At 38.9% G+C, this 12,713-nt stretch overlaps 1 protein-coding gene across 10 annotated transcripts in view; it reads right to left on the reverse strand.

Moving 5' to 3' along the window:
- Positions 1 to 12,713, reverse strand: part of KCNQ (KCNQ potassium channel) — a 462,308-nt gene that overhangs the window by 43,386 nt on the left and 406,209 nt on the right. For all 10 annotated transcript variants that reach the window (XM_065237553.1, XM_065237551.1, XM_065237548.1 and 7 more), the window contains 4 exons: positions 6,787 to 6,883; positions 6,497 to 6,691; positions 6,167 to 6,315; positions 669 to 859 (listed from right to left, as the gene is read on the reverse strand). In XM_065237553.1, the coding sequence (XP_065093625.1) occupies positions 669 to 859; positions 6,167 to 6,315; positions 6,497 to 6,691; positions 6,787 to 6,883 (632 nt within the window). The remainder of the gene's footprint in view (positions 1 to 668; positions 860 to 6,166; positions 6,316 to 6,496; positions 6,692 to 6,786; positions 6,884 to 12,713) is intronic.

Here is a 12,713-nt window from a genome sequence, read left to right on the forward strand (position 1 = left end):
ATGTGACTCTCACTCTAGTCGAATAGCAGTCCTGTTTTCTTCAGTTAATTGTGAATAAATATTTAACGCCATGGCAAAAGTGTCAGCCTTACTACACACGAAGGCAGGTATGAATGAACTACTGTTGCAAGTCTTGCTCGAGGATGCCTTCTCGGCGGCTGCAACTTTCCCATCTGATTTACGAACTGTCACATTGTTTGTTTATGCAAAGTAGGTATGCAGGGGGATGATGGTAGGCAAAACGTGGGATAGTGGGCGGAGAATGAGTCTAGGTCTGAACAGTAGGATTTCCCTAGCGCTGGGGAACTTTACTTAGCAGGTGCGTACGCTAGAGGTGCTCCTCAAAAAGGGAACGGAAGATGGAAAGTCACGTTTGGGAGGCGGAGTACCTACATCGTCTCTGTAATATCATTTTATGATGCAGTCTGCCAACTTTATCAAGACTCGCTGTGAATGGTATTGTTTTTAAGAAGGAGAGTGTTTGTATGTGTGTATGTTATTTGTTGGTGAACCGTATGTACAAGTGCACGAAGATTTACATTTGTCATCTCGTTTTGTTGGCGAGACAAATGAAAAAGTTTGTCTTGAAATTATACATTTCGATGCAAGCACGAATCTTTGAGTGCCCTCTGTGTGACGATGTATGCGAAGGTATGTTTGACACTTACTTGAACTTTCCGTAATGGTTTTCGGGCTACCGGGCTCGATTTCGATTTCGGTGTCGATGCAGACGGATGCTAGGTCCTCAATGCCGATCGGCTCCAGCTGGTCGGATTCGAGGTTAGGAACTACGATTACGACATCACCACGATCGTGCGCTTGACCGGTACTGTTCCCCACGTACTGCGGGGGTATAGAGCTGAAAAGCGAAATTTGATTGTAAAATCATATTATTTTGTTTTTTCTCCATTGTATTGAAAATTAACTGCAGCAATATATCAAAATTCAATGAAGTTTTTTTTTTATGAACTCCCATTATAATTATATACAGAAAAATATAAATCGTTAGGCCATTTGAATTGAAGTTTGTATTTACGTGAACATTCACTAGAAGGATAAGGTAATATTCAAAAGAACTATTACATAATAAGTATGCATGCCATGACACCTGAAGGATATTTTACCTCATTAAGATTTATTCCGCCTTTCGCACCGGAAATCATAATCAGATGAAATCGATTATTTCATATAATTTTCTTGCACGATTAATAACTCTCAAACCACTAACGACAGATTTGTTATATACAAATGTAAGAGATTGTATCCAAGACATGACCATAGATTTGACGTGGGATTACGTTCTTGGTATCAATATTCAGTGACTGTGTTAGGGAAGCCATCACGGAAACGCTTCGTTTTCTGATGGCAAAATTACGCATTTTCGTGCACAAAACGCATGGTTTAGTCAATAGATAATAAAAAGCAAAACTTGATTGGAGAAATTTATTGCTAAAAATTTCGAATCGCGCGATATTCGCGGTCAATCTTATAAATTAGATTTCTTTTTAGGGCTTTTTACTAGTGCCCTGGAGAAAACCTTACCTTAATTCGAAGTGTTTCTGGTTAATTGACAAGGTCATGTGGTTGTCGGTCATTGCGAGAATTTCTATGTACCACTTCAATACTGTTACGCATTTGAAAACAAACGTTTGGTTGTTGGGTACATTATCAAAGAGCTTTGAGAGTGATGTGGCTGGCAACAAGGCGAGCGAACATTCACTCTTAAACAACAATAATTTATGGTGGTCCTGAAAAGGACCGTTTTGTCATGATGGTTGAGTAATGTTGAGCTATTAGGGCGTTCAACACGGATGAGGCTGGCGACCTGTATGTTGCTTGGAACGAGGGTGACATAGATGCTGAGCCCACATCGGCTCACGACGAACAACTGAATCCGATCAGTAGCGGTGCGGCTTCTTCATCCTTCTTCGATGAATCGAGGGCTCTTGAGGGCAGCCCTGATAGCTAGCTGTCAATTTACAACGCCACGCACCAAAAGCGCTGCTGCTGCTTCTGCTGATAACGACCGGACACCACCACTCACCACACGCGGTGATTGAATAAACACCGTTCGGCGAGACTGGATCAAATTCGATTTTGAAATCTGTGTTAGGGAAAGCGCTTTCATTTTTATTACCATAGCAACAGTTGCACATTCATGCGATTTTCACTAGTGACTTTTTGAAAATTGATATTCTTAATTTTAACAGATATTCTTAATATCGATTGGTGTATTAAGAATTAAAATCCATCATCTCTGAATCTAAATCAGAACACTTCCATCCCGCGACAGACTTTGGTTTTGAAATTGTACCCCCAATGTTGCCTTAAAAATACATGCTATGTTAGATTTAATCACTGGCGTGCACAGGTTGAGGCAAGGTGGGGGGGGGGGGGGAATTGGCTCCCTTTTATAAGCAAGATTTTTATTTCTACACTTAGAAAATTATGATACAACCACGCTTACAAAATTATGATGTAACATGAATGAATAACCCTGGTGGAAAAATTGAATCATAGAAATTTGGAGGTGCACATTTAACTGAAAATTTCTGGTGGAAAGTTCGCAAAACTGTGGTGTATGTAGAAGCAAGGTTTATTCTTTTTTCTGGTGCATAATTTGCATCGTTCTGATGAACGAAAGCTTCATTGAAAATTTATGGTGGAAAATTTGTACCATTCTGGTGCATGAAGAGGCAAAGCCTGAAAATTGCACCATAAAGGTGCATGGTGAAACAAACTTCACTGACAATTTTAGGTGCACCCTTCTGGAGGAGCATGCTTTATTGAAAATTTCTGGTGCAAAATTTGTATCGCTCTGATAAATGAAATGAACAGAAAATTTCTGGTGGAAAACTTGCACTGGTCTGGTAAAATTAAGCTGTATTGAAAATTTCTGGTGGACAATCTGCACAGTTCTGGCAAACGGATGGGCAAGCTTTTGGAAAATTTTTGGTCTTAAATTTGCATCCTTCTGCTGAATAGAGAAACAAACTTTGAAAATTAATTCTTGTGTAAAATTTGCACCATTCTGATAATTGGAGGGAAGCTGCTTCACTGAAAATTGATGATAAAAAATCTGAAAATAGGGGCAGCTTTATTTGGTGAAAAACCATTCTGATGATAGGAGAAGCAAGCTATATGGAAAATGACTGGTGGAAAATGGAAAAAGGAAATCTGTGGATCGTTCTGGTCAATTCAAATTTTCTGGTGTAAGTTTATATTGAAAATGTATGGTATCAGATTTGCAACAATCTGCTGTCTGGAGGGGCAAGCTGAATTGAAAATTACTGATGTAAAAATTGCACAGTTCTGGTGAATGGAGGGGCAAGCTTTATTGAACATTTCTGGTAGAAAAACTACAACGTTTTGGTGAATGGACGGACAACTTAAACTTGACTTCCGAGAAGAACCTCAAAGGTTCTGAATTCTGAGGACAGTTCCGAAATAAAAGATTTTTGGGCATGATTCCATGAATATTCTGCGAATAATTTCAAGTGAATCCTGCAGATAATTCCAAGATAATTTCGATAAGAATACCGTGAAAATTTTGAGTGAAATTCCAAGGGGATTTTGAGCAAAATTTCAAGCGAATTCCGAGGATAATTTCTAGTTCATTTCAGGAAAAAATTTTGAAACTCTAAAAGATTTTCAGTTCCAAAGTGAAGAGTTCTAAATATAATTCCAGTGGACCTCTGAGAAGAATTTAAAAAGAGCTCTTAGGGGAGTTCAGTATTCCATGTAAATTCTGCGAATAATTTCTAGTGAATCCTGCAGATAGTTCCAAGATAATTCCGAAAAGAATACCGAGAAAATTAAATTTTGAGTGAAATTCCAAAGGGGTTTTGAGGAAATTTCAAAAGAGTACCGATAATTTATAGCTCATTAAGGGAATCATTTCTGCATAATACTGAGAAAATTCTTCTGAAACTGTAAGGGAATTTCAGTTCCAAGGTGTTATGAGTAAAAGTCAGGAAGAGTTCTAAAAATAATTCCAGATGACTTCTGAGAAGAATTTCAAAAGAGCTCATAGAGTTCTAAAAATTTTGAAAAGAACCTCAAGGAATTCTGAGGATGGACTTTTTTGCAACTGTACAAAGTTTAAAGACAGCTTTTGGATTCCCTAATTGAAAAGTGGGTATAAGTTTGCCATTGAACCTTCGTCTATTGTTGTCTTACTAAGAATTACTTCTCTGAAAATGTCAAGTCATTTGTTAACGTGGCTAAAAAGTTTCAGCTGTCTATGTGCATTGCAATAAACTCGGGTTTGTCCTTTATATCATCTTTAAAACATGTTGAATGTTCGGCATCATTTTCTGTCACCCCGACTGGCGGTACTTTGGGACAGGGTTGATATGCTCAATCCTTCGCACAAGTCGTCATTCCGTTAACAATACTGTACTCGCTTTTCAAAATTGTTTTGTGCACTTTTGATCTAATCGTTACACATTTTTTAAACCTTTTTAATGATCCTATTAGCCTTGGCATTTAGGTCAAATTTGAAAAAAAAAAAAAACTACAATTTTCGCTGAAAATCACCCAGTTCAACGTACTTGCAACGGTAATAGCATAGAGGTAACTCTAAGACCAGAAGGTCCCGAAGAAACGAGCTCAACTTTTTGGCTCATCTCTAGTACTATCTTCGGTCCCAAGCTAATCGATGCACCCCTCTAAACATAGGAAAATCCACGAACCCCTCATTTTATCTGTCAAACTTTCATAGCGAATCAAAACAAATATAGTGTTGTACTGGAATTTAGACTAGAATGGGGTACGTTAATCGATTTGCTTGGGACCAATAGGCTAGTCAAGTAGTGAGCCAATTTAAAATCGTTAGTTTCGTTATGATTGTTGGTAATAGTAAAGTGTAACTACTACAGTATATAGGGCTTACAAAACCTTTAAATAGTAAAAAATAAACTGAAACGATGCCAAAAACTAAAACTAAAACTATTTTCAATGTTATTCTGGATTTTCAGAACCAATTCTACACAATCAAACATTTCGCTGCCGGTCTTTTCAGACGATCCGATTCCTACAGGGTTCAGAAATTGGAAGACAGCGACTGAGTTGCTGGGCAAACAAAATCGCAGTGATACCCATGTTGGTAGTATGGAAGCGTGGAATTTTTTTTAAACCATGAACTTTGTTTGTTCACTGCTATGCGCACTGTTTACATGCGAAAGGAGAATGCGATTCTTATTGGTCATTTATGTCGATTTGTTGGTGCTATTACCACCATCTGACGTGACTTCAGCTGAATCGAACCACCAAGGCAACAATATTGCAGCAAATGTATCATTTCGGTTAAAGGCCTACTATCGCAACTATTTAACGAACCGATTATTATCGATATCGTCAATGGGATTAAATTGACAATTTCCATTGGCTGTCTGAAAGTAGTTTGCAGTGAAGAAAATGAACCACCAACAGAGCAAAAAATATATAAAATTAGCTAAATTGAACAGTAGAAAACAGTGGTGGGTGGATAACACCATCCACCACGCACTTTGGAGTACTCCCCATACCCAGGTTGAATGCACCATAGAAAAAAAAATTGCCCCTCCTTAACAAGATTCCTGTGCACGCTAGTGGATTTAATCTTATGAGAACTGACATCCGATTAATGCCCTTGACAAATCTTGATAGATCTGGAATTAGGGCGTAACAGCTTTTGTAAACAATGACTTCTCTCGATGATTTCTCAAAACTCAAGGGACGCCTACGCAAACCAACATAACCAACGGGAAAGGGAAGTCTTCCTCTACCCGATGGTGTTATTGATTTGAGTGGGCGAGCCTTGGCTTTCTAGAAATCATCGAGAGAAGTCATTGTTTACAAAAGCTGTTACGCCCTAATTCCAGCTCTATCTAGAAATGTCCAGAAAATACTCCATTTATGGTGGTCCTGAAAAGAACCGTTTTGTCATGATGGTTGAGTAATGCTGAGCTATTAGGGTGAATTTTTTTGAAATTTCATCTCCAAACTGTTGCGGAAAGACGTAATTCTACGTCAAAATAATGAAAATTGTTTTCAATCATAAAGTCAACCATTGGTTGATTAATTACAATAGAACAATGCTAATGTTTTCATTCTTACAGACACTTGATATAGATTTCATGAGTGATCCTAGTATCACGCATGATAATCAATGTGAACCACTCACCTTAAAGTAACTCGCTTCTTAATCCTATGTCCCAGGTCGGAGAATCCGCGTTGCATTGGTGGACGTCTCTGCTGTATTGGTTCTTCGAATGTTTTCGCGATCGGTGAATTCGGTTCCGAAAATTGTTTATCTATTAAAATAGGTTTTGGCTGGCCACATGAGACAGAGCGAGAGAGAAAATAGAGATCAGAGTGTTTGAATTATGCCGTTGTTTAACAGGTGGTAAATCAGCTGGATAATCGCATTAGGGAAGCTCAATTAAGTTCTACTATTGCTACATGTATAGGACCAAAGCGTGCTGCACGGTGGCAGGGTGCTACAGATACTCACTTTTAACGAACCACTAGAACTACTTGTCACAGACGTGATTACAGCCGCTGCTCCGCCCCCTTTCGGTGGCAACGATGGAAGGTTTGGATTGTTGGAATGTGATGTGTCAGGATGGAGTGGAAGTGATAAAAGGCGCTTCCGATCCTGCATGTATAACTCTATAAACGTATCTACCTTTGTCTCTATGTCGTCAACCTGCAGATGAAAGGAGCGGAGCGAAGGATGATGAATTAATTTTACACTTGAGTGAAACAGTTTACTCTCTCATGTATATGCTGGAATCAACTTACTTGTCTTTCAATTTTCACTACACGAGAAGCTAAACTAATTTTCGATGCATACACATCTTTTGATTTTGATCCTTGTTTGCCAAGAATTTGGTCTAACCTGTTTGGGTGGGCGGGAAGTCGAAGGGGTAGAAAGAAAAGCATACAAACAATGATCGTCATTAGTATTCAGTCGTCGTTTGCTTTCTCGTTGCACACACAATTGTTATTGTGTTAGAGTTTAATTCAATTTGCTTTTTTTTCGAAAAGCGAGAGGGAAAGAGACCGAAAACGATCACACGGGGAAAGCAGGCAATAAACATAATTGAAAAACTTCAAACAGATTACTTTCGTTTTCGCCCACGCTCTAGGGCTGTCGTCATTTGTGACACAAAGATTGCAAAAGGAGCGAGCGAAGGAGTTAAGTGAGATTGGTTTCTTGTCTCAAGAAGATGTTTTCTCCGGGCAAGAGGAATCAAACTGTACCATTAAACTGTCACATTCTTCACCTTTTTTTTCCTTGCAGGTTTGTGTTTGTCTGTTGGAAGCTTTTTGGAAAATGAATGAATATGGCTGCTGCTGCTGGTTTGTGGGTCTAGTTTAAGCATGTGCAACGGTACAGTACAATGTATGATTGAGTGGTGCCAACTTTTCTTCGGATATTAAATAGGCGTCTTCTTGGGAACATTATTGAGATTTATAGGATTTGTATGGCGTGTGCAGTAAACCGTTGAACAATTACAATGGTAACATAAATATAATGACTATGTCAAAAAGTTGAAAAACTCCAGCTGCACCACCACCGAAGGGATAACAATCATCATTCACTTCTGGGCGTCGTTGCCAATATGTTTGTTTCGGTCTGAAGAAAAGAGGTGGAAAATGAAATTGTTTCCCGGCACGCTCGTCCTCGTCATCGTCAATTGGGTTCGACGGATTTTCCTTTTTGAGCAACAAAACGATGACTTTTAGCAATGCGCCAAAAGGCAACCGATATCGTCGAAACTCTCAAGGAGGGGGAAGTGCATTCCTTCTCGCGAATCTATACCGGCAATAGAGCGGAAAAAAGTTTCCTCTGTTTGAAGTTTTTCGTGACGGCTCTGTTTCGAACCGTTTGGAAATTGATGTTTTCATCTCTTTCGCTCCCGTTGTTGGGGTTGCGGGAAGGTGCGGTGGTTACTTTTGTTTTTTTTTTCAGTCCATAAACCCAGAAAAAGGTTAGTAAATATAGTCTGTTACAAGTGCGATAACCGTTATAAAAAAGGCAACCTGCAGCGCAATAATGGTCGAAAGCGAATAAAAATATGTATGGGCGGTGAAGCATAGCGAAACAAAAACAATTTAACATCAGAAAAAAGTTTTCTCTATAATTAGTGACCGTTCATGCAGCAAAAGCAAAGTGTCATGATGCTGGTGGAGGTGAAAGCTTAAGGCGTTCTAACCTAAGACTTGGAGTTGGATTGCAGACCGACACAAGTTTCACTCGGTGGAAAATTTGCAGAAAACAATTTTCTTTGTTTTCCAGTTCATTGAAAAGTCAGTCCGGTGCGGTGTTGCGGTGTGACGACGACCGTGGGAATAGAAACTGGTGATGTTCGTGCGAGTAAAATGTTGCTTCACATTTTCAGATGGATACAATTTAGTATAGTAAGGATGGCATTTGCATTTCTTTGTGCTTTTTAAAGTTAGTTTTGCCCTCCCCCCTCGTCTGGTATCCATCATCATCGGTCGTCATCGTCGTCGGAGCGTGATGAAGCACCATTCAGAAAGCTCATTATTACGCTTTGTCTGCAGTGAAATTGCGCTATCGTTTTTACAATAAACCGCTCTACCTACTACGGAATGCTAGGTATTTAATATTTTCTAGTTTGTGGTAGTGTAATTATAGCGGGGAGGAGCAACATTTGAATGGCGTGCGTTTAAAAATTGATATGATTACTGACGTGAGAAAATACCTACAAGCATTAGTTTATTATTCCATTACATTTTATTATACCAGTACGAGATTGTGAAGGATTGAACCCGCTTGTTAGCTATGCGCAAAACCAGGCTTGCGGCCATTAGTTTACTATAAAAAAAATGTTTTTTGGATTTATGAAATCATTAGCTGTTTGAGCCATGAAACTTGTTCATTTTGTACTTTCAGAGAGTCATAATTTGATGATCAATGAATATTCATTCTTCATGACCAGTGAATATTCACCGATCATACAATTGCTGATTGTGATTGTCTGAATGCAACATTGGCAGATTTTATGTGTCAAACACGTAAATTAAATTACAACCTCTTCTTGTAACATACAAGCACAACACATCATTATATCATAAAATGATTTCATATTTCTGAAAAACAAGTTTTGTTTAAATTGATTGATGCCCGTTTTAGTAGAATCATTCTAGATAGAGCTTTAATTAGGGCGTAACAGCCTTTGTACACAATGACTTCTCTCGTTGATTTATCGGAATTCAATGCACGCCTACACAAACCAACATATCCATAGGGTAGAAGAAGTCTTCATCTACTCGATGGTGATGTCGATTTGCCAGGGAGAGCCATGACTTCCGAGAAATCATCGAGAGAAGTCATTGTTTACAAAAGCTGCTACGCCCTAATTCCAGCTCTATTTAGGATTGTACACACTTAGTTTTTTCTACCGTCTCGGCTGTGCAAATCTCGGCAGAAAAAGCTTTACTGAGATCTCAGCAAATATTTCATTTGTTTGCTGAGATTCAGCTAAGCATTATCCGAGACTCAGCAATCAAATGTCACTTTTGCAGAGATCTCAGTGAAACTTATTTTGCTGAGATTTGCACAGCCGAGCTCGGTAGAAAAAACTAAGTGTGCATACCTGGTTTCGTCGATTTTTCCTTTTAATCTGCAAAAGTTTTGTTTAGCAAACGAATGGCCGCAACCCTGCACAAAACTATCATTACTATGCACACAATTCTTTTTTTTCTGATAATCGACAGTTTTGCCATATCTAAACTCAGCATTCAATATTGATAAGCAGAGTGCTTTACGTGGATAAATGAAGTCCGTGATTACTCGAATTTTGCCAATCGTTCTCTCATTCAATGAGCTCTCACGAGAGATTAAAATCACGTGCGAATCAGCAAAACAAATCTCACGCTGAGATGCTCATGCATTTTCACGCACTCGCACTCACAACGTCTGAAATTCATTCATCTACTGTAGCTTAAAACACATAAGAACCACCCAAACGTCAATTTGATAGCATGCTCTGCTCATGCATGGTTTATTAGTTTTCCATCAAATAATGTAACAATAGACTAATAACAATAAACAACACCAACATATAGAGCAATTCATTTTTGATCGAAAAATTTCATCGATGATTAGTACTCAGTAGAAATTGAGTGTACCGTGAGGGCATAAATACGTTTGGTATACGTACGTTAGGCGTAATTTACGTTAGGCATAAATACATTAGGAATAATGGACGTTAGGTATAAAATGCTGATAAGTATGTTATTCATATACATTCTGCAACTTCAATCTTGGATCTGGAATTCCAGTATGGATTGTGATTATCTGAGTCTTCTCAGACATCTAGCTTCTGATATATGCTGGTTCTATAAGTGTCGATAAGGGGAGCTGAAGGTCAGCCCAAGTAAGAATTGTGATTTTTGAGAATTCTGTAGACTACCATGATAAGACTTGTAGAATTCCTCGATAAAACTTACAATGTTACTTGGGGGCAGGGTTCTGCATTTTCGTAACAACGAAAAGAAAATCAACTCTCCGCAAAATCGATTTATTTGGAGCAGTATCATTTTCTTGTAAGTAATTGTGTTTCTTGTGTTCTAGTCACGACGAACATTCCTTCTGTTAAAATGACTTGGCTATCGCTTGTCTCGTTCCGTCAAGTTCATCAGTTCATTTCATTTGAAACAAATACATGCTTCATTTGACGGAAACTGCTTTCATCGATTTTTCCGCTTTCAGTTCAACTCGATGTTTGAAAAGGCGCTCACTGGTGTGGTGGCTGTGTGGTATCAAACAACATGTCGATGTTGTGTGGAGTGAAGCGAATGTCGTCATGATGTTTTGACATGCTAGCGAATACCACACCGCTGCCACAAGATTGGGGCTCACTGGTGTGGTGGCGATGTGGCATCAGTCAACATGTTAAAACATCATGTCAAAGTCGTGTGGCGTGTGGTGAACGTCGACATAATGTTTTGAGATGCTAGCAGATGCCATACCTTCGCCACATCAGTGGGCACCTTGACTTAGGCGAGGCACCCACTGATGTGTCACCATATGACCTCAAACAACATGTCACAACATCGCCTATAAACCGTATGCCGTGTGGCGAACGTAGACATGATGTTTTTACACGTTAGCAGAAGCCACATTGCCACCACATTAGTGAGCTAAACTAAGGCAGGGTAGTTTGTGTCAGTAGGTAGTTTGATCGGGACCATCTTTGACTCATCAAAAAGGTGAGAATAGGTGTAGAACAACTCTGGCGGAAAATTCGCTAAGTTTATTACGGATAGCGATAAATCGATCTGCAACATCGACAGCGAAAGTGGGTGCAACGACTACAAAAGGAGAAAGATCCGCGAACATAAAAGCCAAGGCTTGTTGCGAAACGGCCATGTCATATCAACAAGCAACTGATTGTCGAAGTCTCAGAGGCTGGTGGCAATCCATAACTTACTCGCATCCTCCTTTGAGTGAGATGCCATGCTTGCATGCCATACGATCCACTAGTAGCAACGGTAGGCATGTTGTTGGACACCCGCATATCGAAGGATAATGTGTCTACATGTTCTCCCGGATCACGTCAGCTGCTTACAATTTTATTCTCAGCTACTAAAACATGTTAAAGTCTACCGCACGCCAAAAGAATCCTCGGCTGCATGTGACATGCGTATTCAAGTTTTCATTTTCTTGAAATCAGTGCACGGTTCCGAACGTCGCATTTTGTTCTCGTTCATTTCACACCGAAGAAAAAGTGACGGCAATAGATGAAAAAGAATGGGAACCACAAAAAAAGCAACTCGAAAGTGACAAATTTTACATAAACGTGCACTGATCTATTAGGGTTTGCACCGTAAGAGTTAACCTCAATCTTGTGACAGTTCAGTGGTACTATTTACATGGACTTAGTTAATTTTTTCTTGGGTAGATTTTCTCGATAATTTTTCAGACTGCAGTAAGATGTAAACCACATGTCTGCATTGTCCACGAGCAACATCGTTTCACCGCGCTGTTCCTCGACAATTTGCAAGCTAAAATTCGGAAATTTTAGAATATTTTTTTTTCGAAAAAAAAACGACAAAGTGCTTGTAAACAGTACCAACAGTACCAGAACTGTCAACCTAATTGATGAAAGTAAGGATGGATTTGAGTTCACTCACTCGAGAAAGAGTGGCACAAGCTGCGGGAAATATTTACCAACCAAGAGCACTAAATGTTCATGAAAAATGAATAATGAACATTTAGTGTTCATGATTAGCAAATATTGATCGCAGCTTGTGTCACTTTTTCTCGAGTGAGTGAACTCTAATCCAAAACGAAGAATAAGAAGAAGAATGTTCTTAAATAACAAATCATGAGAAAAAGAATGGTAAAATTTGCGATTCGGCCAAATAACCCATCATAAAAAAAAACTCACGCTTAAACCAAGCTAAGCGTTTAGCTCTCATTTGAAAATAACATACATCAGGAATGTACAAAGAAGATTAAGATTGTATTGAATGTAAAACAAGAACAGCTCATCAGAAAAAGAATGGAACATTTCATGATTCGGCCAAATGACCCATCATTAAAAACTGTCAATATTAAAACACAGCTAGCCTTTAGATATCACATCTGAAAATAACAGATATCAGGAATGTACAAAGAAGATAAAGATTGTTCTCAAAGAACAGCTCATGATAAAAATAATGGAAAATTGTGTGATTCGGTTGAATGACCC

Source organism: Ochlerotatus camptorhynchus, unplaced genomic scaffold, assembly GCF_037179485.1.
Source record: "Ochlerotatus camptorhynchus isolate MF236.1 unplaced genomic scaffold, CSIRO-AGI_Acam_v1.1 ptg000631l, whole genome shotgun sequence".
In the NCBI taxonomy this organism is placed as follows: Eukaryota; Metazoa; Arthropoda; class Insecta; order Diptera; family Culicidae; genus Ochlerotatus; species Ochlerotatus camptorhynchus.